This window comes from Magnolia sinica, chromosome 5 (assembly GCF_029962835.1).
Source record: "Magnolia sinica isolate HGM2019 chromosome 5, MsV1, whole genome shotgun sequence".
Taxonomy (NCBI): domain Eukaryota; kingdom Viridiplantae; phylum Streptophyta; class Magnoliopsida; order Magnoliales; family Magnoliaceae; genus Magnolia; species Magnolia sinica.
The window spans coordinates 22,611,868-22,639,410 of NC_080577.1; the positions used below are offsets into that span (position 1 = coordinate 22,611,868).

The 27,543-nt window shown below is 41.7% G+C and overlaps 1 protein-coding gene across 5 annotated transcripts; it reads right to left on the minus strand.

Moving 5' to 3' along the window:
* Positions 1-369: 369 nt before the first annotated feature.
* On the minus strand, positions 370-26,456 carry LOC131245743 (uncharacterized). 5 transcript variants are annotated; one of them, XR_009170966.1, is made up of 11 exons: positions 25,781-26,456; positions 6,358-6,570; positions 5,969-6,169; positions 4,606-4,713; positions 4,290-4,427; positions 3,939-4,190; positions 2,806-3,126; positions 2,515-2,686; positions 2,318-2,399; positions 1,857-2,068; positions 1,317-1,639 (listed from the first exon to the last, which is right to left on the minus strand). XR_009170966.1 is itself a non-coding variant. In XM_058245410.1 (9 exons), exons 1-8 carry the CDS (start codon positions 26,279-26,281, stop codon positions 2,522-2,524), a joined length of 1,899 nt encoding a protein of 632 aa, XP_058101393.1. In that variant the 5' UTR covers positions 26,282-26,456; the 3' UTR covers positions 2,078-2,399; positions 2,515-2,521. The 5 variants fall into 5 exon arrangements, 1 of the variants encoding a protein (XP_058101393.1); XR_009170965.1 differs by lacking the exons at positions 1,317-1,639; positions 1,857-2,068 and adding an exon at positions 370-762; XR_009170963.1 differs by lacking the exon at positions 1,857-2,068.
* Positions 26,457-27,543: the final 1,087 nt, after the last annotated feature.

Genomic DNA, 27,543 nt, shown 5'->3' on the forward strand with positions numbered 1-27,543 from the left:
TGTTTATATGCCATCCAGGCAAACTGTTGAAACCTCCCTGGGGTTCACCGTGATGTTTATATGCCATCCAAACCATTCATTAGGTCATTCCTACTGGGATGAACTGACAATATTAGCCTGTTCCAAAACTTGTGTCCCAACGAATGTTTCAACAGTGGAAATTCATCCCTCACTGTTTCCTGCCATGCGGCCCACTTGTGTTTTGGATCTGCATCATTTTTGGGCTCATGTCCTAACATGATCTGGAAAAATGGATAGGCGGTGTAGATTTCTCACAAACATCACGGTGGCCCCCACCTAGCTTCTGACTGCAGGAACATCCTGCAACACCCTGTAGCAGGCAATCCGTGTCCAAGCAAAATGGATGGATGAAAGAAGACTACCACCATGTAGGCAGGCCCATATCCCACATACTTTTGTTTTATTACATCCATTTATTCAATAGATGCACAATAAACCAACAAATGCTCTGTAAAATCTTGTACAAGATCCATCACTAGTGGTTTCAGATGAAGAGGCATATTTCACACTGTCTGTCATGTTACCATTCCCATGCAATGTGCTGCAGGCAGACCTCCGATGCACCCTTTACCCGTTGCGGAGTGAAATTTTAACACCACCTTACAGCAGAGCAATGCTTCACAACAATTAACAGAACACTCAAATCACAAAGAGCTGCCATGTTCTGTCATCTGCTATTCTTCATCTCACTCTAAACCATGATGACAGAGCTGCGAGCGATCATGTGGCTAGAAATGGTACCTATATATATTAAAAAAAAAAAAAAAAAACCATTTAGTGATCAAGCACGCTGGAGTACACACGCAAAATGCAGACAAATGTTAAAATTTGGTGTTTGTATAGGTGTTTGAGTTCTACTATGCACATTTTCCAACAGCTATTTGACCATGTACTTTTACGTCATTAAATAAAATAAAAGGTAAGCACAAGGAACAAGCTAAGAAAACAAGGCTCATGTGAATTTTAGAAAAGACCAGCCCAAACAGAGGCATGCAACTAAAAGGGGGTGAAATTTAGATACCTGTACCCTGTTAAGGATTCAGGGCACATATTTTTGGAACAGAACCCATTTCGAGAGAGTAGAAAACGTTTGTTGTTTATCAATGCTTTTTCTTGAGACAGACTCCGATATTCCCCCTTTTTTATGATAGCAGGTCTTTCTCAAAATATGGAGTGAGAATCAAACCCATGCTTGCATTAAAACTGAGATAACAATACGAGCTTTCAATTACCCCAACAAACAATTTGAGCTAAAAATGACAATTGCTCCTGAGCAGTTCAAACTATCTATAGGGTATTAGGCATCCAAATTCGATATTTATAGACAGGCAATAATGGGCCTATCCTCCCCATTCTATCCAGTGACTGAACATAAAATGACAAACTACTCTTCTTCCCTTCAATTAATAATGAGCAGTTGCTGCTTACATGGTTGAATGAAAAGTGAACTATTTGATAGACTTGCTATCCTTAGCATATCAGTTGGGTTATTTTTTTTTTACTCCACACCAGAGGACCACTAAGATAAGCACCTAAGTCATTCAATTGTCTTGCAGGGTAATCGGCATTACAGTCACTCCTCATTGGCATCTCCACGAATGCTGACTGCTGCACTATTCTGCAAAGTGGGATAAAAAACCAGGAACCTCACTTTACAGAAAGCCTCTTGCAACAAAAACAGAGACCTTGCACAACTTAGTTTCTGTAAGCTACACAAAGCATCCCAAGTCGTAGGGTGCATCTCCCTGTAGCTACACCCAATCTGATGAAAAAGCCCAAAATATCCCTATTCAAAAGCAGAGAGAACCCAATTAGAAATCCAAACTCGAACTCACTCAGGGATGTTCTGTTTGAGCCTTGGGGCACTTTCATATAGGAATAGAACAATACTGATCTGGCAGCATGCAATCAGGAATTTCTTTCTTTCTTTTCTTGTTCTTTTTCTTTTTCTTCTTTTCTTTTTAACCTTGTCCAAAACTCAAACTCACTCCAGGATGTTCTGTTAGAGCCTTAGGGTACTTTAATATGGGAACTGTGTCATATGGATCTGGCAGCATGCAAACAGTATTCGGAGTATTTTCTTTAGCCTTAGACAGTTTAAAATATTAACAGAACACAAGGATGGATTTTGGAAATTACATTCATTTGTGAGAATTTCATGCCCATACATATCAATGTCATGAAATTCTAATAACAGTGCTTCCAAAATCATTGAAATGCATGTACTTTACAAGAGACATGGTTGACAATGCCTGTGACATGATACCTTGGCACAGGGAAGGGCGAAATAATATACCTTTGATACGGATGTTAGAGTTTAGTGCAGGATTAAAGACTCGGAGGTAAACAGATATTCTGCTGCATCAAAAGACATGGTTCTGTAAACAAAATAGAAGCTTTAGATTACAATGGATCCAATATCAATTTGAGGCTACTAGTATATTGGGTGGCACAAGCTTCAATAGCAAAATAGCAAGTGAAAGAAGGCAATACATTATTGTTATTTCTCTTCCTCAGAATCTGACTTTGCAAAAACTGGTTCTGGTTGAGTATCTTGATATGCAGGTGCAATATATTTTGGGTCTTTTGCTGCAACATCAGCGTATTTCAGTATAGCCTCTCTTGGATCTTCTTCCATCCATGTCTCCTTAATCATACCCCCTTGCTGCGATTATGTTCGATAGGTAAGCCACCACCATCCAGTTATTTATTTTTCAATTTCAAAAGAAAAAGAAAAAAAAAACATAGATTTACCAAGAGCACCATTTTTTAGTGCTTGCATACCTTGAGAAGGTACTGTGTCAATAAGCTCCCTTTAGTAGAACCAACTCTTCCACCAAAGCCAGGACCTGTGACAGGTAAGTCGGGCTTGTGTGATTTAAGTGGGTCCTTCAATGCCTTTTCTCGCTGACGTTTACGGCTTGGTTGGTCTCTAAACAAGGGGAGTGCATGAGGGTTGTGAATAACAGGCTTTGCCTCAAAATCATCGATGGACTTTTTACGAGGTGCGCGTGCAACACATACGAGAGCTCCTCTCTCACTGAGGGTTGGATCATATAGTATGTGAGTCCCTCCTTGTTTCTTGTCCCCAACAGTAGCAAGGACCTTCAGAAACAACGCATGGAAATTTTAGTGGGAAAACCATTCACTCGCAAAAATTGAGGAAGAGAAGAAGAAAAAAAAAAAAGAAAAAAAGGGAAAAAATAGAAGAGGTGAAGGAATAACAATAAAAGCTAAGCCTACAAATATTAACAATGTACAGTTCAAAACCCTTAGTAACGAAAACAGGAAGAAAAGAACATGCATGAATAAATGAATGCATGCATGCATACATACATTAAGGTAATGCTAACGATCCCACCTTTATGGGGATGTTAGCAAAATCCCCAAAAGCTTTTAAATGACACTTCGGATAGTAAGGTAATGGTAACAACTCCCACCTTCAAGGGGACATGAGCAAAATCTCCAAAATCTTTTAAATGATATTTTGGATAAAAAATCATCACTAAGGATTGTCCATTTGTTCTATAGAACTGCCAGTAGGCCATGATGCAAATATCTTACTGATCAGCTGATTCTTACCATTTGATCAATAGCTTAAAAATGGACAGTCAAGGTGGAGCCAAGAAAAATAGGTCCAATCACAATCTTTGAACATCTATTCAGTAGGACCTACCATGGATGGCTTGTGATTCCAAAGAATCAGTTTTGTTAGATGCCAATCATTAAAAAAATGTATGGTCGTGACAAAATGCCTCATTCAAAGGGTTAGGATCTTCCAATTGGGATAATTTTCACACCATGACTGCCCCCTACTAGTATGAATGAATAGACAGTTCATATTGATGATGGCGCCATTGCCATTTCACACACTAAGAAAAAGGGGGGGGGGGGGGGGGGGGGTGGGCGCGCTTCACCTGATTGAGCTTTCCATGCCAATAACATTGCACGACACTGCATGTTGGTGATATTCCCACTCTGGATACAAGTTCGAGCTTTTTCCGGTCATAGAAACACAGCAAACCTCCACTTGTGCCCTCTCTTTCAACAGAGGTTCCAGTAAAGATAAGTTGTTCATCGGGACTGAGGGCAACGTTTGTCTGAGCATAATTATTTGGCAGGTCTTCAAATACTTGAAGGGGCCTTTTCATTTGCCGCAAATCCCAAACCTAGACACAAATTTCCATATGTGATATTGACAGAGTGATAAAATCTACCAGCATATTTTCAAGACAATGAGAAGAAATCAACAAACAAAACTAGACTACCTTTAGTGTACCATCGGTGCTTCTTGACAAAAGAATCTGTCCATCACTAGAGAACTTGAGTCCGGTTATATCATCCTCATGACCTTTCTCAACATGTATATCTGGTCTGCTTCCCCATCCAGGCTTGATGTTCCATATCTGTAAAAGATGTGGTCCAGTGAATGGAAATGATGCAAAAAAGGTCTGATAGGGTTCCAACTTTCCAAATAAATGGTGACTATTGCAGTTCATGCATTCCATAATGAATTAATCAGACCAAAGCTTCCACTCATAGTTTATCAATGGTAGAGGAAAGTGAAAAGGCAGGAACAAATACCTGTATGGAACCATCTCCAATACCACCAGCAATGTATTTTCCATCATGATTCCATGCACATGTGGTAACTGGTACTCTTCCTGGCCTTGCCAGCTTGGGTTTGATGACCTATCAATGAAATGATTCATTAGATTTAGTTTGGAATATCGGATATTCATTATCTTGCAAATGAAGCACTTCAGTAACACCATAATTCAATTTCTTCTTAAGCAAGCTCACAACTGCAGCAATAGACCCCTGATTTCACAGTTTTGAATGTAACAACCAATGTGGACAATTATTTTGACAACTCTACGAATCCAGTACTCATCTTCATCTTCAGTGAAAGTAAGAAACTGAAAAGGTACCATAAAAATGCTTTCCATGAAGTAAATTTTATTTCTTTTTCATTTATAAGTTTATTTTTATTTCTTACTAATATAAAGCAGATTAATAAGCAGCCACTAGGCATCCATCAAGTGATGAGACCCATAAATAACTTATATAAAATTAGGAAGAAGAAATGGATATCTCAGATATTAGCTCAAAATGTCAAGAAACAATGAGGAAATCAATTCCATGAAAGGGTATAATGTAGGATCATTTTCACACCAGGCTCGAGTGGGGTTGCCTGTGGGATACAGAGGCACACTCAGGGTGGGCGGCCCGTGTGAGGCAGGTGGCTCGTGTGAGGCGGGTGGCTTGCGTGAGGCGGCACTCATGTGATTTGGGGCCCACGAGGGGGGTTCGGCCGAGGTCCCAACTCATGAGATGTGGGGCCTGAGCTATGAGATAAAGGGATTAATTTGCCATGCTCTATCAGTTCGAGCTTTTAGAACAAATGGTTAATTGTCATGCATCAACTTGGTATCAGAGTGGGAGGTCTCGTGTTCGAGACTCCTCACCGGGGGTGATTAATGCAAGGGCATTTTCACACCAGGCTCGAGTGGGGTTGCCTGCGGAATGCAGGTACACACTCAGGGTGGGCGGCCCGTGTGAGGCGGCACCCATGTGATTTGGGGCCCACGAGGGGGGTTCGGCTGAGGTCCTAACCCATGAGATGTGAGGCATGGGGTATGAGATAAGGGGATTAATTCGCCATGCTCTATCAATTCAAGCTTTTACAACAAGTGGTTAATTGTCCTACATCAAGGTATCTTAGCAAGAGCATTTTCTTTCAGAAACTACATCAAGATCTTCCCATCTCATGTAATTGGAAAATCTTACCTTAATGAATTTTCAGCTCCTAAACTCCTACTAAGACCAGAGAAATAAATGTGAACATTGCTCTTTTTTCTTTTTCAACCAATGGGATCAGTCCAATTTCAAATTTTGTGAACATTGAATTCACAAAGTAGCATCAGTTGGATGAAAACATACAGACCTGTTTCTGACTTTTGAAGTCAGATACATCCCATATACGCAGTGATCCATCCTCCGAGGATGTTAAGATTGTCTCCTTAGCTTTTGGGTGCCACTCTCCACAAGTCAATCCTGAGATATGCCCCTTGGTATTCTTCAAGTCACGAATGTACATGTCTCCCTTTACGAATTCACCCAAAGTAAGCCCATCACGGTCATAAATCTGAGATGTAAAGGAAAACAAGGTCATGAGTGATGAGTAATGCAGACCAGAGCTTCTAAGCATTGAGTGATTCCACAGGGGAAGCATATGCACAAACATATAGATATAAGTATACATGCATATGTACACACATTTATAATAGTGATAACAACAACAATACTAAAAAAAGGGAAGCAGCAAAGTAGCACCTTTGCCTGTGCTGAACCTGTTACACACAGAAACCGGTCTGCGGTTGGACTCCAACTTAAACTACGGACTTGGTGTCCTTCAAAAGGTTCCAGCTGTCTGAATGATGCCAACCGGGAGTTCATTCCTTGGAAATCATACATGCGAACGGAGTAGTCATAGCTGCCAGAAAGCACCCTAGATCCTGAATGATCAACAGCAAGGGCAGAGACAACCTGCCAAGAACATAACCAGCCAATTCAACCTCAAGACACTACCATCAATTAAAGACTCCATAGAAATAAAACCTTAATCACATAGTTCAAGACAATGGACAATTTCAATAATTTATAGATATATACCATTTAGTTAGAATGATCTCTATCTTTTCTTTTCTTTTCTTTTCTTCTTTGTTTTCACCACAAATATTCGGTAAACATTTTTAGCTGAATATTAGAGAAAAAAATGGTGCTAGTTATTGATAAAGCACCCACAATACGACTAAATTTATGCATTTTGATGTGGGGGATGGGTGTCTGCAGGAGAAGAAGAGCCCATAGGAAGACAGAATAGAGAAAAGAGAGATCTAAGCACAACTTTCAGACATGTTTAAGAGATGTCTAGGGTTTTCGTTTCACCCTTTGCAAGAGAGTATCTCTGGAAAAAGAAGAAATCCACTTCTTTTTTATTCCATCATGAATTGAGATACAGCACTCATGCATTCGAGGTATATAACCCCAGACAAAGCAAAACCTACCTGAAATATCAGCACTTAACATTGCCTAATCTCAGACCTTACTGTAGCATGTTATATTTCAATATTATGCAACTCACTACTACAGCAAGTACTGTAACAAGTACTACAGCATTATCTAGAACCTTCTAATAGTGAACCTAAAATTGAAACCCAACTGCAAACCCCTATTTGACAAAGATGATAACAAAAATTCTTTCAATGGTACAAATGGAAGTAAGAACCATAATTGGGATCTAGGACCCATAATATGGGCTTTTGGTAGTTGAGAACCTATTAGTGGGAAGCAGATTAGCAGGTGTACCACACACCACCGACCTCGGTGGTGTATTGACGTCACCAAGTTCTATGGGCCCCACCATGTGGTATGTGTTATATCAAAACCGTCCGTCCATTTGGCAAGCTTGTTGTAAGGCTTGAGCCCAAAAATAAGACAGATGCAAAGATCAAGTGGACCACACTGCAGAATGCAGTGGCGGATTAAACGTCTACCATTGAAACTTTCTTGGGGGTCACAGAAGTTTTGGATCAATCTGATATTTGTTTTTCCTCTTCATCCAGGTCTGTGTGACCTTATGAACAGATTGGATGGAAAATAAATATTATGGTGGGCCCCATGAATGTTTTAACGGTGGGAATCATTGTCCCCACTGCTATTTGTGGTGTGGTCCACTTGAGCTTTGGATATGACTAATTTTTTTGGATCATGCATTAAAATGATCTCGCCAAATGGATGGACGGTGTGGATATAATAAATACATCATTGTGGGGCCCACATAACCTTGATCTCCTTCCAACCATTCGTACCGGATCGGGGCTCAAGGAGCTGATGCGCTCTCTTCGAGCGCCACGTACACACACCAGCCAGGTCGGTGGTGTGCGGTACACCAGCTAATCCTCTTCCCTGGCAGTAATCCTAGAAAATGCCCTTACATCAAAAGCTCCCATGAGATGGGAACACTGGCACTACCAGCATGACACGGATACTAGCCATGGTAGTAAAAAATGGTTAAGTTACAGCCGTATCGGCTGTTACATAAAGAAAATGGTCACCTTACAGGGTGAAACGGTCCAATATGAAAACAAAAGGCTGTATCAGACCGTATCTGCACCATGAAGGGGCTGATACACCATTACATGCTGATACAGTTATAAAGGTATGATTTTGAAAATTTTTAATTTCAAAATTTCTTGGTTTTCCACTTCTTTATTCATTGTGACCATGAAGGAAACTTATAAAATAATTTTATAGCAGATCTAAGTTTATTTTGAAGATCAAAACACAAAATGTGAGTGGGATATGATGAAAAATGGAGTGGACTACATTGAAAAATATTAGGAGGGGTAAACCATCACCTTTTTTCTTTTTTTTTTTCCATTTTTAGATTTTTGTTTTACTGTATCTAATATGTAATGGGCCCTAATCCACCAAATCATACTTCACTTGTTTTCGATTAGGCCTATCTGATCAATTTTCAGCAGGTCAATTGACACTGCCCAACGGATAGCATTCTTACAAAAGAATGGTCCCTTACACCAACAAATACATGTCAAAACCAAATTTTGATGCATAATTGGAATCTTCACATTTTTCTAGAATTTACAAATATTTTTTGAGATATTTTTTTTCCCTAAGAAAAAATTTTGGCTGGTATTGAGCCATATCAGCTGATACAGCCTGTGTTGTATCAGCCAGCAAGCTGGCCGATACCATTACGTTATACCTTGATGCTGCATGCCATGGATGATCAATCCTCGGTGCTCCGACTGGATACTACAACATGAGCAGACTTTTAAGTTTTACCCATTGAACATGGAACGTTGCTCTAAGTTCCTCAACCATCCATTTGCAGGCTGCAATTCATAATAAGCTTATTGAACATATCTTTCAGGTACAACATCTCCATCGTTGAGCCCACCAGATGAACAACCTAGACCATGCCAACTTCATGCGGGTGGGGGCCCAAGGCATGGATCTCAAATCTCAATAGTGTCCTTTAAGGGTTAAACACAGTGGGGGTCATCTATTTCAAAGACTCTTAACATACACTCTATGGGACAGTTGTGAAGATAATAGAATCCACTCCAAGAAGTTGTAGCCCCTCTGTTACCAAGGTACAAGGTTTGAGGTGAAATATTAATGTGGAATACACATCACTTGCCAACTGTACACGTGGGGCCCTGATGGGGACATCACGCGCACACGCACGCCCCTACACACGTATGTAGGGAGGAGGGCTCCACCATCGATCTAGATTGATGATGATGTTCAGGGAGGGCCTCCTAGTTAGAGGACTGCATTTTGGTCCCTTGGGGTGGACCCGATCATCATGCGAATCCCACCATGGGTTCTCATGATCGTGATCCACTATTCTAAACGATCTAGTACTTTGAGTTTTGGTTATTTTTGTTATTAGGAACATCATGGACGGTTTAGATTGCTTTGATTAGTTGTTATTTGTGGTTACTTCATCTATAAGTAATAGGTTGCGCACATGGCGCGAGTTTTGGAGTATAAGATTTTATTATAAATAGACTCCCCTTGTAGTCTTTTTCTCATGGAAGATTGAATAAAATTTCTGCGTTTTCGTGCTTCTTTCTGAGTTGTAAAAGCCTAATTGGCTTCGAAACTCTCCCTTCTTTGAAGGGCAAACTACTGTGGTGCGAAGCCACACCCACCCCGATTCGCCCCTACCTTCTACCATCCATATTCCTCTTCTCGTACAGTCATTCCACCTACAAATCTATCGTTATTTTGCAGTCATTCCTTCTATGTAGCAGATTTTCTGAATCTGGCCCTGCAGGAGAGTTGAAACTTCGGCGGAGCACCACACATGGACCATACGTTGAATCGGGCCGAAACTTGGGAGGTTTGTAGCCCAGCCCTGGTCGACCAGACCCAAGGAAGGGTTTTTTCTGTTCGTGGGCCCCACGCACGTGCGTCAGGCCTGGCCTGCTGTCCAAACGCGCGGGCTGGTGTCAGGTTCATTCTTTCCTCTCTTTCACTCCTCTCTTACTTAATTTCCTTAACCCTAACCCTAGATTGTCTTAAATCCCAATTTTCATGTCATTTTCTTTAACCCTAGGGTTCCCCGAATTGAAATCTGTGAATCCCTTGGATTGGGCAAATATTTTTGTGCAAGTGTGGATGAATTTACTCTCCTTTGAGTATTGTTTGGTCTATAACTTTTATTGATCCAGCCCTAGCATGTGTAGGCCTGGACCCGCATAGATTCCCCTTGATTGAGTGCTTGACTTTATGTGAGATGTAGAATTTGTGTGATTGTTGTTGAACTAGCATGATCTAAAGCCTGGAATCTTGCATAGCATCTTTAAATTTTCATGTCCTGCATCAAACTTGGTATCAAAGCTTAGGATTCTTGTAGGGGAATGCATTGCATGTTTAAGGTTTAGTCTGTTTATGTCTAATTTGCATCAAGTCTGATCATATAGGGTTGTTTAGGACCTATAATTCACAATAGGGGCTGCTGAATTTTCTGTTGTCAGAAAATCCCTAAATTTCTTGGCTGAATTTTCTGTTAACAAGCTATTTAGGCAGTTAGGTTGCTGGAATTTTAGTAGCATTGTGTAGTTTTCCTCATATATATAGAGTCCTATAGGATCATTTAGTCCCATTTAAGCGCATATAGTTGTGTTAGAGGGCCTTTGAGTTGAATGAGTAGTTGTATGCCCACATGTACTGGTCGCGGTTTTGGTTTGCACCCTACGCTAAACATGGAGCAATTACAAGAATCAATGGACGACCTAACCCGACAGTTTGAATCTTTGGGTAAGCGCTTGGAACAACGTATTGACCATCGCCTTGAACAAATTAACGTACGCGTTACCCAATTAGAGACCTCCGTCCGGGCAAACCCCACCATTGGGGAAGATGCCCAATCTCGGGCAGGTGATCAGAAGGATAGACCAAGGAATAGAGGTGGCCAAGGAATCGATTATGGGCGCGCACCCGTGCACCCAACCCGTGAGGGACATTAAGACCACTATGACCTCGATGCGCAACTCCTCAAGGGAGTTAGAGCAGATGCCCTCACGTTTGATGACCACTTGGACCCTAAAGCTTTTCTAAATTGGTTGGCGGATATGGACCACTATTTTGAGTGGTATGACATGTCGGATGTTCGTCGAGTCCGATTCGCCAAGATAAAGCTTGTGGGCTAAGAAAAGAGGTTCTGGGCTACTATAGAGCGAAAGAAAGAAAGGGCGAGTGAGCTCCCAATAGTCCATTGGGGAGAAATGAAAGAAACTCTTAAGGAAAAATACCTCCCCCTTTCTTACCACTAGAGGTTGGTTGAGGAATGACAATCTCTTCGACAGGGTTCCATGAGTGTTGTTGAATACATTGAGAAGTTCGAAGAGTACTTGACCCACTGTGAGGTTGATGAGGACCCCGTACTCACTCTTGCTCGATTTAAGACGGGCCTCCGTTCTAACATTAAGAGAGAGTTGCTTGCCAAGGACATAAACACTCTTGAACAAATGTATCAAGTAGTGTTGGAGGTCGAGCAATACCTCAAAACACCTATGGAAAGGTGGTTTGAGCCTCGCGATTCTGGCGCTAAGGCCAACCTTTCTAGGACTAAGCATAGCACTAGATATTAATACAAGCTTTCCAGTAGTGTTCAGTCTAGGCCCAAGGATGATAAGGGTAAAGAGGTTATCTGGTCTAGCTCGCATAAAAGTGGAGCAAATAGGTGTTTTAGGTGTCAAGGGCTTGGTCACTTTGCTCACCAGTGTAGCACGAGAGAGGGCACCCAGGTGTTCCTTATTGATGGGCAAGTGGAAGTAATGCACCCAAAAAGTAACGGTGAGGAAGAAGAATATGAACGAGTAGAAGCCCCTGATGATGAGGAAGAGGGAGCGCAAGAGTATGCGACCCTTGCAGTTGTGCGTCACACCTTTACACAAGCAAATAATACCGATGATTGGCAACGTTGTTTTGTTTCTATTTAGTTTGGGTCATATAAAGCCACAATTTGGTGTGATGTTGTTCCTATGAAGCCTATTGATCTTGTCCCTATGTCACCATCCCATAGGCCATCAGAATCTGCAGAGTCCCTTGCGCATCACATTCATTCATTGCATCAAGAAATCAGGCAAAAGATCATGACTAGTAATGAACATTACATACTTTCTGCAGACCAACATAAACGTTTCAAGGAATTCAATTTAAGAGATTCTATGATAGTCCGCATCAGGCTAGAGCGGTACCCTCAGAGAGTCGTTCGTAAATTACACGCGTATAGCTCTGGACTATTCAAAATTATAAAACGAAACGGTCTCAATGCGTATTTGGTAGATCTTCCACCCTCCATGGGAATTAGTTCCACATTCAATGTGGAGGATCTAGCTGCATTTCAGAGGGCCACTGATGCATTGTCCAGCCTTTCACCTACCCATCCTGATTCCCCAAAATTTTTCCTTGATCCATGGCCCTTTCCAGACCCATTTTCCCAGCCTCTACCTCCCATACCTACCATTTCCGACCCATTGTCCCAGCCTCTACCTCTCGTACCTGCCCTTCTCGACCATGGTGTCGTAAAGGCTATTACGGGGCCATAAAGGCCGTTACGTAAAGGTAACGGTGGCAACCATTACACGTTACGGGGTCGTAACGGCCGTAATAGCTGTTATGAAAAAAATTATCTGTAATTGCCGTTAACGGCATGTTACATCCCCTATAAAGGCCATAATAGCCTTGTAATGGTCTATTATGGAACATATTTAAATCAACATTACGGGACAGATATAGGTTTTTCAGAGATTTTTTTAATAAATAAAAAAATAAAAAAGAGAGACCGTAACGGCCGTTAAGGGGCTGTAACAGCCATTATGCCCCGTATCGTAAAGGTAACGGTGGTGGCCGTTATTGTTATGTAACAACTGGTTCCCGACCCATTTTTCCAGCCTCTACCTCCCATACCTACCATTCCCACACCCAAAGAGGAGATAGGATATTCTAGACCATCAGATAATATTCACGTCGGATGGCGGGTTTAAGAAGTATCTGGTTACGTGAAAGTCACGCCCAGCTTCAGACAGTACATGACTTACTAAGAAACGCATGAAATTTACTAAAGAGAAGCTTCAGAGACTTGATCCTGACATCTTGGAGCGATTCAGGAGTTTTGTTTCGCCACTGGCGAAATCTTCGCAGCCGAGGAGAGTTAAAGGGGACATCACGCGCACACGCACGCCCCTACGCAAGGAGGGCCCCACTATCAATCTGAATCGATGACGACGTCCAGGGAGGACTGCGTTTTAGTCCCTTTTCGTGGACCTGATCGTCATTTGAATCCCATCATGGGTTCTCATGATCGTGGCCCACTATTCTAAACGATCTAGTACTTTTGAGTTTTGGTTATTTTTGTTATCAGGAACATCATGGACGGTTTAGATTGCTTTGATTAGTTATTATTTGTGGTTACTTCATTTCTAAGTAATAGGTTGCGCACATGGCGCGAGTTTTGAGGTATATGATTTTATTATAAATACACACCCATTGTAGTCTTTTTCTCATAAAAGATTGAATAAAATTTATGCGTTTTCTTGCTCCTATCTGAGTTAGGAAAGTCTAATTGGGTGCGAAACCCTCGCTTCTTCGAAGGGCTAACTACCGTGGTGCGAAGCCGCACCCACCTCAATTCGCCCCTACCTTCTACCATCCATATTCCCCTTCTCCTACAGTCATTCCACCTGCAAATCCATCGTTATTTTGCAGTCATTCCTTCTATACAGTAGATTTCTGGAATTTGGCCCTGCAGGAGGGCTGAAACTTCGGCGAAGCACCACACATAGACCGTAAGTCGGATCGGGCTGAAACTTGGGATGTTTATAGCCCAGCCTGGCCAACCAGACCCAAGGCGGGGTTTTTTCGGTTCGTGGGCCCCACGCACGTGCGTCAGGCCTGGCCTACTGTCCACACGCGCGGGCTGGTGTCAGGTTTATCTTTCCTCTCTTTCACTCCTCTCTTACTTGATTTCCTTAACCCTAACCCTAGATTGTCTTAAATCCCAATTTTCATGCCATTTTCTTCAACCCTAGGGTTCCCCAAATTGAAATCTGCGAATCCCTTGGATTGGGCAAATATTTTTGTGCAAGTGTGGATGAATTTACTCTCCTTTGAGTATTGTTTGGTCTATAACTTTTATTGATCCAGCCCTAGCATGTGTAGGCCTGGACCCGCATAGATTCCCCTTGATTGAGTGCTTGACTTTATGTGGGATGTAGAATTTGTGTGACTGTTTCTGAACTAGTATGATCTAAAGTCTGGAATCTTGCATAACATCTTTAAATTTTCATATCCTGCATTAGGCCCATTGTAATCGTCTCTATGTGCATCATCTATCTATGTTCAAGAAATTAACGGTCATGATCTGGCCCACTGTACATGTAGGATCATCCATCTATGGTCCCGCTAATCATGTACCATGTATCACCCGCTTTGTAATCTATCTATGTACCTCTCTTTATATCATGTCTCTCTTTGTATCTTATATGGCCTGCTGTGCACATGGGTTGATCGTGCATGCATGTCTAACTATACATGCATAGCCATGTACAAGTGGCCAGCATATGTGGGAGCCATTGTACCCACTATAATCTATAAACATCGCCGATACACTACATGTACACATAAATTAATAGTTAATTGTTTATATTCAATAGTTTCTAATCACAAAAGGGAATTTGAATTAGTGGGCCCACTTTTGTGGCCTACTAAATGATTGGTTCAACGTAAACATTAGCTATATATCTAATTGAGTTGAGCTTATCCCTAGTGTTGTCATACACGATTGCATAAGCGATTATGCCATCACATATGCCATTTTAGACCAATGGACCACATATGCTCTGGTGGCATATGCAGTTATTGTGTTGTTGGGGCTTATGCAATTGCATAGAAAAGTATGTGACAACATAAGCCATACTTATGCGGTTATGCCATCGTGTAGATAGTATGCGATGGAATAACCTTCAAACGGTTAGATTTCTAGCCATTGGGACTTTTTTGTATTTCATCTTCTCACTTTTTCTATAAATAAGCACTCCCACCCCTGTTTCATCTCTCTCTCTCTCTCTCTCTCTCTCTCTCTCTCTCATTCTAATACTCTCATCTCTTAATTTCTCTAACCTCACTTGTAGTATTTTTACATGAATTTTCATATATATTTTTTCATTTTCCTTGAAATTTTCATTTTTCAAAAAACAGAAAAAGAAAAAGAAAAAGAAAAAGGGCGGTTGTGCCATCGCATATGCGATTATGCTATCGCATAAGTGCACAACCCCATTGGGTCAGACAATATCTCTTATGCCATTTGACAACATTGCTTATCTTAATGATCCATCTTAAATTAACGTTTTTTTTTTAAATTTTAATTTTTTTTTATGTCATTTGATGATTTTTTTGAAGGATTTACGACTCCCAGCTTTGTCGTGTGTAAATACCCAATTATAGGTTGCAAACAATTTGCTGGTTATCCAAACACAAACAATTATTTACCTGTTAAACATATTATAAATTAAAGCCAAAAAAGATTGACTGTAAAAACTCTACACCTGTAATCCAATTGCCTATATAATCTGATAACAACTTAAGGTTAGTGCCTCGGTTTTGTCAATGACGTGAGCTAGGGTGTCTTGAGTCGGTTGAACCTCCATACAAAGACATTGAAGACTGAAGACTCAAAGCATTAAGGCCGAGAAAAATGGGTAAATCATGAGGTGCCTTGGTAAACCTAGCCCTAAACCATTTTAGATTCCAACTCAACCTACCTCTAGTTGATTCTCTTAATACGAAAACATTTATACTCATCTACCCAAGCCTTAGACCCTTAATGAACATGATAAGTTAGGCTTTTTAGAGGTGCAAAAACTGCTGTAAAAAACATAGCCCAAACAATAGTTTTTGAGTGAATCTTGATTCCATTGATAGGCCGTCAATGGGTCTGAGCGAACCTTCGATTGATCGAAGGTTCCGATCGAGAATGGCCATAAACATCCAGCAAGTTAATTGTCTTATTCTGGAGTTTCTCGATCGTATCGAATGCACGTTCAATCGATCAATTGAGAATATCATTTTCTATCTGTTTTATCGCCGTTGGAACTTAACTCCTTTACATAGGACTTTCAGACTTAGGGCTTTTTGATAGTTTTTTGTGCAAATAGGGCCTAGGTGATTCCCTACTCTTAATACCTCCTCTAGACTCTATACCAAAGAGTTTCATGCCAATCTTCTTGTGATTAATTACTCTAATGAACATTCCAAGTTCCATTATAAAGATGTGGATGAATTCTCCCATTTCTAGAGATTAGACACTAAATCTATAGGTAGATCATTGTTTAAATTCTCTAAAACACCCATCTACGTGAATCCCTACTAGTAGCCAACTAAAACCATTAGTTGTAGGAGATTCAATCCAACTCCCATTACCTTGGCATCTCATAGGAAGGTCGTTGCCGGTAGCCGATTTAAGGAAGCAGTAGAAGATTGACTTCAAAGATCGATGGAGCACAAGCAAAGCAGGTTCAAGAAGTGAAGACGCATCTCAAGAAGGCGCATCGACCGGGCTCAATACGACAAGTAAGGTTGTCACTTTTAGATTTCACAAACTCTTTCCTTGTGTAGGATTGAGTATAGAGTTTGTGACCCAAATTCGCATAGGTTCTTGTATAAGATGGTATCGCCACCAACATAGGTGAGTACGTGTGTAAGTTCTTGTGTAGGCCTCAGACAGGGGTGTACGTGTGTTAAGTCCTTGTGCAGGCCTCCGATGGGAGTGTACGTTTGTAAGACTTTGTGTAGGCCTTCGATGAGAGTGTACGTTTGTAAAACTTTGTGTAGTCCTCCGGACCTTTGGTAGGAGTATATGCTTGTAATGGATAGGGGTTAATCTATTGAAAACTCTTAAGATAGTGAAATCCGACATACTCGAGGAGAGTGCATCCGCCGGGAGTGGAGTAGGCAATTAGGTTAACCACTATACATCCTTGTGTTTGCAATTGTTAATGTTTGCAATTCTATTCATGTTTTTATGTTTAATTAGTTGAATTATATGAATGCTTGAATTGGATAGTATACTAGGCACTTAACTTTTAAGCACACACGAGATCGTTATCTCTAAACACATAGACTAGTTGCTCAATTAGTTGCATTAATTGTAGTCTATGAGAATTGGACCCTTATGCCTTAATTGTTCATAATTGGTATGAGAATTGGACCCTTATGCCTTAATTGTTCATAATTGATAAATTAGTTAATTAGACAAATTATTTTTAAGTGGTCCTATTTACCCCCCTCTAGGACTTGGTTGTAATTCTAAGCTCAGCTAAGCTTCTGCGTGCCATGGTAGACAATCCATGCAATTTCACTTGGGGATCGTTTGGATGCTTGTAAGTTAGGTTAGTGGGAAGTGACTTACAGGGAAGTCACTTACAGTAGGTGTCTAAGGAGGGAAATTCACATGTAAGTCACTTATAGGAAAAATTGCCAGGAAACTTCTAGGGGCAGGGGGTGAGAAGCTACTTCCCTGTAAGTGACTTACATGCCAACAGTTTGATTTTTGAAAAGAGGGTAGAGGGGGGAAATGCACATCCATTACAACAAAGCTCCAACCATTGAAGAAGCTCCAGTAAGCTCTCTCTATCTCTCTCTACAATGGCATTGCGTGTGTCTCCCTCCCTCTTTACAATTAGGGTTGTTGTGCACCTCTCTCTTCCCCTCTCCCTCTGCAATTAGGGTTATGAACTTTTTTCTTTTATTTAAAATGGCCTGATTTGGTGAGGTCATGACAGTGGGGCCCACCTAATGTATTTTTTGGTATATCCACATCGTCCAACAGTTTTGCCAGCTCATTTTAAGGGTTCGACCCAAACATGAAGCCAATCCAAACCTCAGGTGGGCCACACCATAGGAACCAGTGGTGATTGAAATCCATCATTAAAAACTTCCTAGGGTTGATAAGGTCATACATACCTGGATGAAAGGAAATCACAAATATTTCCTTCATACAAAACTTTTGTGGCCTACTAGAAGTTTTATGGGTGGGCATTCAATCATTGTTGTTTCATGTGGTTTGGCCCACCTGAGATTTGGATCCACTTCAATTTTTGGCCCAAGCCCTAAAATGAAAAGGCGAAATGATGGACAGCGTAGATCTGTAACTCAGCCTTCTTTCTTGTAGCCATTGGTTTCCCAATCCATGATGATATGTTTAGGAGCATATAATCAATCCCTCCAAATGGATGTTTCAAATTCCCGATTGGACCCATTATTTCCATAAACAATCTTTATTGTCCATTTTTTAGCTATTGACTGGATAGTTGCAATTCATTTGACTGGTGTAATTTTGTGATTTTTGCTTGGTGGTTCCTTTTTTTTTTTTTTTTTTTGAAAAGTCACATATCAGATTAAGGGAAAAAATGGAAATACAAAAGAAATAGGTTGCGCCGCCGAGGGAGCTACACAGCCTACTAGAATCCTAAAAATAACAGATTACAGCCCTTTAATTTTTCTACGTTAACAGCCCATTCAACAATTAACAATCTAGCTCTAGTCGCGACGCAATCAGCGGATTTTGAAATCCCGTTAAAACATCTGTCATTTCTTTCTTCCCAAACTGGCCACCAGACAGCAATCAACGCCATTCTCCATAGCGGCAACTTGTTCTTCTCAAAAGGAATCCCATGCCAAGCCTTTAAAAAACTACCTGCTGATCTTGGGGCTGCCCAATTCATTTCGAAACGAGAAAGAAAATCCTTCCGGATGAGGCTGATGAAGGGACAGTGAATGAATAGATGATTCACTGTTTCCTCATTAGACATACAGCAAAGGCAGACATTAGGGAGTATCATCCCTCTTTTTCTTAGATTATCAATTGTGAGAACTCTGTTCTTGCCCACTAACCAAGAGAAAGCAACAAACTTTGGAGGAGCTTTGTACTTCCAATTTTTATTGGTATAGATCTCTTCTTCCTTATCCACTCCTTTGTCAATGCATCTGTAAAACGATTTAACAGTAAACTTTCCTGATTTATGTTTGTTCGAAACTAACTTATCTTCACTTTCCGCATCTACCTTGACTTCTTGAATACAGTTTAGAAGAGCCACATACTCTTCAACCTCGTTGTCCCTGAGATTTCTCCTGCACTCTACATTCCAAACTACAGTACCCCCATTCACAGAAAAAGATGCTGCTACTGAAGCATCCTGATTAGCCACAATGCAGAAAATACATGGGAATTTTTGCTTTAATACTCCCTCCCCTACCCATGAATCTGACCAGAAGCTGATCCTGTCTCCTCTTCCTACAGAAAAGCCGGTCTCTTTGAGAACTTCTTCCTTAATCGTTAGCACTCCTTTCCACACCACTGAAGATCTACATATGGACGAAGATTTAGTCCACCAGCCCCTTTTTGAGCACCCATATTTACACTTAATTAAAGAGTTCCACAAATTACCTTCCTCAGATCCCAACCTCCAAGTCCACTTTCCTAGAAGAGCCCTATTCATCATTTTGAGATCTTTTATTCCAGCACCTCCATCTTGAACATACTTGCAGACCTCTTTCCAGTTCAACAGGTGAAACTTATTTTTATCTTCCTTTCCATGCCATAGGAAGTTCCTCCTTAGCTTCTCCAATTTTTGTAAGATCACACCCGGACACACAAACAGGGACATAAAGTATAAGGGAAGGTTCGGGAGGGCTGCCTTTATAAGAGTGATTCTTCCGCCCAGGGAGAGATATTTGCATTTCCATCTAGCAAGATAAGAGTCGAATCTAGAGATTACCTTTTCCCACATATGTAACGGAAGTTTTCCAAAACAGAGAGGTAAACCCACGAACATAGTTGGAAGGGAACCCACTGAACAATCGAACAAGTCAGCAAATTTCAATAACTCTTCTTTCTCCATGTTTATGCCAAACATCTTTGATTGAGCCATATTCACTTTGAGCCCCGAGACCACCTCAAAACACCGAATAATCGTACAGAGGATGATGACTTTTTCTTCCTCTGCTTTGCTAAATAACAGAATGTCATCGGCAAACTGCACATGCGAAATCGTCTTATCCATACCTTAGACTTTAATACCCCCAATGATACCTTGTTCCTGGCTATTATCCAACATTTTCGAGAGAGCTTCCACCACTATCAAAAACAGAAACAGGGACAACGGGTCCCCCTGCCTCAGTACCCTAGTGCTTTTGAAAAAACCTTTAGGAGAGCCATTAATAAGAATCGAGAAAAATGCAGACCCCACACACTCCTTCGTCCATTTCCTCCACCTCTCACCGAAGCCCATCCGATGGAGCATATACTTTAAGAAACCCCAATCTACATGGTCGTAAGCCTTTTCAATGTCCACTTTGTAAAGAATACCTTTACACTTAGATCTATGGCTCGAGTCCACACATTCTAAAGCGATTAGAGCGCTGTCAATAATCTGTCTTCCCGGTATGAATGTGCTCTGATTATGAGAAATAATCTTCCCTAACAACCCTTTTAGCCACATAGCTAAGACTTTTGCCAGAATTTTGTAAGGGCTGCCAATTAAGCTGATAGGTCTAAAGTCTTTTAACGATTCTGCACCTGAAGTCTTTGGAATTAGAGTAATGAAGAAGGCACCTAACTCTTTTGAAATATGACTTCTGTCAGAAAATTCCAGCATATAGTCCATGATGTCTACCTTTAAAACTTCCCAAAAGGATTGGAAGCAAGCTATTGGGAAGCCGTCAGGTCCGGGAGCCTTATCGCCTCCAAGATCATTGATGGCCCCCTTTACTTCTTCTAATGATATTGGAGATTCCAGCCCAATTGCTTCTTCCTCAGAAATTCTATCAAACTGCAAGAAATCTAGCCCTGGTCTCTTCCAATCTTCACCCCTTAGGAGGTCGCTGAAATATCAGATTGCCTCTTCAGAAATAATTTGCTGATCATCAGTTATCTGCCCATTGACCCTCAAGCTACTGACTTTATTCCTTTTGGCCCTTGCCCTTGCTATGGAGTGGAAGAAATGAGTATTTTTGTCACCTTCTTTGATCCATCTAGCTCTAGATTTCTGTCTCCATGATATTTCATCCTCCAACACTCTGGCTGTATACTTTTCAATAAGCTGCATTTTTTTAATTGACATCTCAGCTGTCATCTGGCCTTTTTCCCCTTCCTTATCCAAATCTAGAATCTCAGATAAGATTTCCTTCGTCTCTATTTCCCTTTTTCGAAGCACAGTGTTTTTCCACTCTTTGATTTTTATCTTTAGAAGCTTTAGCTTTCGGTAGAGTCTATACCCTGCGAACCTTCAACTTTAAGATCACGCCACCATTCTGTTATGAGCTGCTGGAAACCATCAATTTTTAACCACGCCATATCAAATCTGAAAGGCTTTGGACCCCAATTATTTTCTTCAACTGTGAGGATGATCGGGCTGTGATCTGATGTAGGTCTGGGAAGAATTGTCTGCGCTACCAAAGGGGAGACTTCTGACCATTCATTCGAAATGAGAAACTGATCCAGTCTCGACCTGGTTGGGTTCGCTCTCTCATTGGTCCATGTGAATTTGGCCCCTAACAGAGGCAAATCTAACAGTTCATGTTCTTTAATCCAGCTGGAGAAGGCTGTCATACCTGTAGTATTTTTTCGGCCATCAGATTTCTCATTTTCGAAACGCACAATGTTGAAATCTCCCCCTATGCACCATGGGCCTGTAAATTTTTTCCTGCTATCTGTCAGTTCCTCCCAGAAGTCCATTCTTTTGCCTTCTTCATTTGGGCCATAAACCGAAGTTATTAGGCATGAGAAATTAGATACAGAATCCTTCAAAACAACTGAGATTGAATAGAGGCCGTTCCAGGAGTCCAAAAGTGTCCGTCCCGATGACTTCCATGCTACCAGAATTCCTCCTGCAGAACCGTTAGCGTCCAAAGACTCCCATCTAACATCCGAAGCTCTCCAAATAGACCCTATCAATTTATCGCTGATCCCCTACACCTTTGTTTCCTGAAGACATATAATGTCCGCTTTACTTCTACCGCACACGTCCTTTATAATTCCTCTCTTTTTCTTTGACCCCACTCCTCTCACATTCCAAGATAGAATCTTCATATGGATACTACGTTGCCCCGATCTCCCTGTAGCCCGATTATCGCAGAAGTCCCTACTAACCTCTCTAGGTGGGATCTATATTTACGCATTTTCTTCCTTTTGTAGTCTTTGCTGCTCTTTGACGAGGAGGATGTGTTTGACGTAAGAGGTCTTCCCCGGCTCTCTACGGAGTGGAACAGAGCAATGAAATCTTCTGGATGGTCTCCAAACGATAGCCCGATCGATCTTCCCACATCTCCCATAGCATCTCTGATCCATTTCTTCTTCTGGATAACTTCTATCATCCTTGTTCTCTGTTCCTCGGCATCCACATTTTCCCCTTGTTGATTTCCCATCCTAACCTGAAGGGGTTCTGTTGTGATAATCTCGTCGCCCATGTCTTCACCAAACAAGCCTGATAAGTCTTTAATTGAATCTGAATCCCAGCAATAGGATGAACGAGGTGTCAGGCTATCTGGAGTTTCAACACAATCTGAGTACCATCATAGAAGATCTATATTTGGCGCGAAGAAAGCTTCCTCATCCTTTGAAGGAGCAACTACCTCAAAAAACTTTGTCATGCAGGCCGCTACCATCGGACTTTGGAGATCTTCTGCTAGCTCGAACGAACTGCTTAATCGTAGCTGAGTCGTGGGGGTGGATTCTACGGTCTTTGGGCACTCTCTTAAGGTCATCTGCTATTTATATGGAGTCAGATTCGATTCTGCGAGAGTTATCGGATCAGGATCTGTCGTCGGGTCTGGATCTCGAGCTGAGTCTGATGTCTTTATCGGGTCTAGGAGACTCATTGGGTCTGGGAACCTTATAGATTTTGAGTTCGTCATCGGATCTATAATGACCATCAGATCTTGAAGGTTCGTCGGGTCTGGATGTGTCTTTAAGTTCGGGTCTGTATAAGTGACCTCATAAGTCTTGCATCCAGAAGTCTACATTGGTTGCGTATCGGACACGTGACCTGCCAAAAGATTCAGAGATCTCTCTCCCTTCTTCCACGTGGACGGTGAAGAAGCTCCTTGCGAGGCTTGAGACAGGTTCGAGATGTCTTCTGAAGACATCGTGCCACGTGTCGCGCGTCTAGCACCGAGACGTGTTGCGTCATGATGATCCGTCCTTTCTACCTCATGGACACCTTTTTCAGTGTATGGTGCTCCGACACCATATGGGTGCGCTGCTCCTCCTTCCATCTTTGTTGGTGCTACTGCACCGACTACCGATTCTCCATCTAGTCCTCCACAGATCACCCCATCGAGGAGTGATAGAGCTTGGACTCTCCTTTTGCACAGGCAGACATAAAATCCTATCCTCAACAAGGACCTGAATATGGGTTGGTACTTCATCTCCTTTTCTCCTTCTGACTCTAACCCTGATCACCCCCATTTCCTCTCCAAGCTTCGGTTTTGGGTCGAGTTCTATCAACGTCCCCAGACATGAAGTTGCCGATAGAAAGAAATCTACATACCATAACACCAGGGGGATTGACCATATAAACATCCAGCACTCTTCCATTTCGAACATCGAAAACTCGTTCCAGCTGATTATTCTCTTGATTGGGCCTTCTTTGTGTAACGTTCCCGCCATGATCAACATATCAGGATTGATTTTTGGACTGGTCCTGATCCATAGCTCATTATAACCGATTGGCTTTACTGTATACTGGTATCTCGTTATCCTATGGCAACCATCTATCCATTCCTTCACTTGGTTTATCGAGGCTCCTTCTTTTGTCATCGCTACCACAGATCCCTGCAATTCCCGTGATTGTTTGTCAAAGGATTCTTTTTTGATATGAACCATAAACTCTTTCCCTTCCTTCACTTCTTCTCCCCCTTTCTCTAGTCTTCCTTTTTACTGGTTCGTATTGGAGGTTGTGGAAGCCTTCCTCCCTTTGCCTGAAGAAGCACTTCTTTATAGGAATGTGAGTCGCCTGTTCAAGATCGAGTTCCATTGTACTGGGAGACTGCCTCTCTAGAAGTGGTGCTCTTCCTTTGGAAGGATGCTCCCCTCGTATTTAGCTTTGAATCAGGTCCAAATCTCGCCCTCTGCACTAATAGCTTTACTCCGCCGAAGCTTTCCTCGTGTAGCATTTGAACCACCCTTGACAGTTCATCTTCTGAACTCATCCTTACAAGTGCAAAGCCCTTATACTTTCCCGCAGACTTCTCTTTTGGGATCACTACATCCATTACTGCCCCAGCTCTACCAAACACTCCAGAAAAATTAACCGGTACCCAACTTTCAGGGAAACCCTTGACAAACAAGGTCAGGAATAACGATTTTCTCCAAGTATACCTATCATATCTTTCTAGTGTCGTCTTCTTACTTTTGACTGGTTGCCATCCATCTTCTCGGTCTTGTTGTTCTTCCATTGATTTCGTGTTATCTACTACCGTCATCTTCTCGATAGGGGTGGCAGCGGCCAAAACACAGCAGTGGTGTCTCTCATCTCTCTGTCCTCTCAAGCCTTCTTTCTCTTTTGACTGCTTGGTGGTTCATTAATTGTAGGCTGAACTTGATGGAAATGACCAGATCAATTGATTGGACTGTCCATGGTATCCCTATGCAACATTTTGTTCTTGAAACAATTGATCTTGTCTCCTTTTACATGCCTTTTGCATGGCTCCATCTGAGTGGGGCCCATCAGATCAATAATATGAATCAGAGAGCCATGAATTCTAATTGTAACATTAGGACATAATTCATATGATGTGCTGCATTTGTTTATTTACAAGTCACCACTTGGATGGCTGGGATAATCTATACTGCAGATGTTGGTCATGATGATCAATCAGATGAACAACTTAGCTTACTGAAATTTGGGTCTCATCTATAATATTGTAGGGTCAAATAGTGTGTTTATCACATGGAGATGCATCTAACCAGATATCTAATTATATAATCTAGCGCTATGCCGCTATCGTACAATGCTTCTCTTCTTCTTGTGAGTTGCAGATGAGTTGTATCAGGCCATTGACTTTCTAATTTTTGTTTTGGTGCATCTTAACATTACCAGGATCTCTACATTGTAGTTGTAGGTGTTTTGAATCCGAGGCCCATTTTTATGACCCACTTGATGATTGGTTTAGCCTAAGAATCGGCTAAATATTCATCTAGATGAGCTTAATAAAATGGCATATTTGGTGTCAAGATTTCTTCTATGATTATAACATTTTGGAACAATTCCTTGCTCTAAATTTTGTTTGGTGTGAATATACAGTTTCTTACATGTAATTAACTTATAGGTTACCCAAACACAAAAACTAACTCATTTGTAAGTGACTTACAGCTTACATCCAAACAAGATAACCTTTAAGTGACTCATAAGTCACAACACAGCTTAAAGAACTTACAGTCATTCAAACAAGCCCTCAAGGATTTTACAGGCGTCCCAATGACACCTCAGAATCAATCTCCAATTGGTTTGGAATTGCCTACTTATAATATCAACCACATTTTGCATATCCACATAAACCAGAAACACTAAAAATTAGATTTTTAAAACCGTAGAAAAGATAGAGAATCATTTTAAGGATCTAAAATTTGCAAAATTCAGAAAAATCAAGATGGGCGCACCTTTGTATGCCCCTTCAAGACTATCTCATTACTGAACGGTATCCGATACGAATTCTCCAACTCACCATCCGACTCATCATCCGAATCATCATCCGAATCGGACTCAGTGGAGTCCAGAGGCGGCCGGGGAGGTCCAATCATCACTCCATCGTCACCATCTTCGTCCGCATTGAAGGTTTCTAATTCTCGAGCTTCAGGAACGCTTGGTCCGGCCGCAGCAGGCACGGAGCTAGGATTTCTGAGGTCTGAGGAGTGGGTATCGAGGCCAGGGTTTCGAGGACGAGAATTAGGGTTAGGGTTTCGGAAGTCGTTTAGCCATGACTTGGAAGAGGAGGAGAGAGAAGGGATGGTTTTGTTGGAGACGGGGGGTGGGGGTGATTCTAGGGTGCGCCGGGTGGTGTTGTGTATGGCTTCGAGAGGGGTGGGAGCTTTGGTTTGCTTGCCAAAGGAGAGAGGGAACTGCGCCCTCATGCCTTCGTAAATGTCTGCTTCTTCGTCCATCGCAGGCAGCAGCCTCCTCCCACGAGCAGATGAGAAAGCCTCTTAGTAGGAGCTCAGGCGAAGCTAACTTGCGCCTGGTGTGCGGCGAGACGCAAAGTGATGGATACAACGGGCCTTGGCGGGCCTCTTGCTTCCTACTTTCTGGACGCGGATTGCGTCATGCGCCCGCCCGTCTCTAGCCCCTGTGGGCGGGCCCACCGTGATGTATCTGTTTATTCATGCCGTCCATTTTCATCGTATCATTTTAAGGAATAGACGTAAAAATGAGGCAGATCCAACACTCAAATGGACCATACTAGAGATGACTCTTGCATTTAATGCAGGCGGTATTTAATGCTCGTAAATTTAATGTAATCAAGCTTATTATTATTTGGTGTGGTCCACTTTAGTGTTGGATTTGCCTGATTTTTGTATTTGTGCCTTTAAATGATCTCAGAAAATAGATAGACGGCATGGATAAACAAATACATAACAGTGGGCCGCCCACGGAACTGCTCATCCGGGGCTAAAGACAAGGGAAGGGGTAGGATGCAATTCCCGTCCCTTCTAACTCCGGAAGCGGATTGCGTATCGAGTAACTCAGTACGGTAAGCGTACTGAGTAAACTCCGTGAGACCCCGTGTCATTCATGCATTATATCCACTCCGTCCATCTCTTTTAACACATAATTTTAAGCTTAGTCTCAGAAATGGAGTATATCTAAATCTCAAATGAACCACACCACCAGAAACTGTGTGAATTGAACATCTACCGTTGAAAATTTCTTGGGGACAACAGAGGTTTTAGATCAAGCTGATATTCGTGTTTTCCCTTCATCCATATCGTTCTGATCTTATGAACAGGTTGGATGACAAATAAACATTACTAGGGGCCTTAGAAAATTTTCAACGGCTGAAATCAATAGTTTCACTTTTTCCAGTGGTATGGCCCACTTGAGCTTTGTATATGCATCAATTTTGGGTTAAACCTATAAAATGATCTGAAAAAATGAATGGACGGTGTGGATAAACCATGTGCATTCGCGGAGGGCCCAACTGAGTTTACTCAGTACGATAAGAGCGTACTGAGTAACTAAGTACACAATCCGATTTCTCTAACTCCCGGGAAGCGCTGGTCGGTGTTTTGTCGCCTTTTTTTTGACGCCGACTGCGTCCTGCTCACTCCCGTCTCCAGCTGGGAACGGGCAGGAGCTTTGAGCGGCCACCGTAATATATGGGTCTTATCCACACCGTCTATTCATTTTTTTCATATCTGTTTTTAGA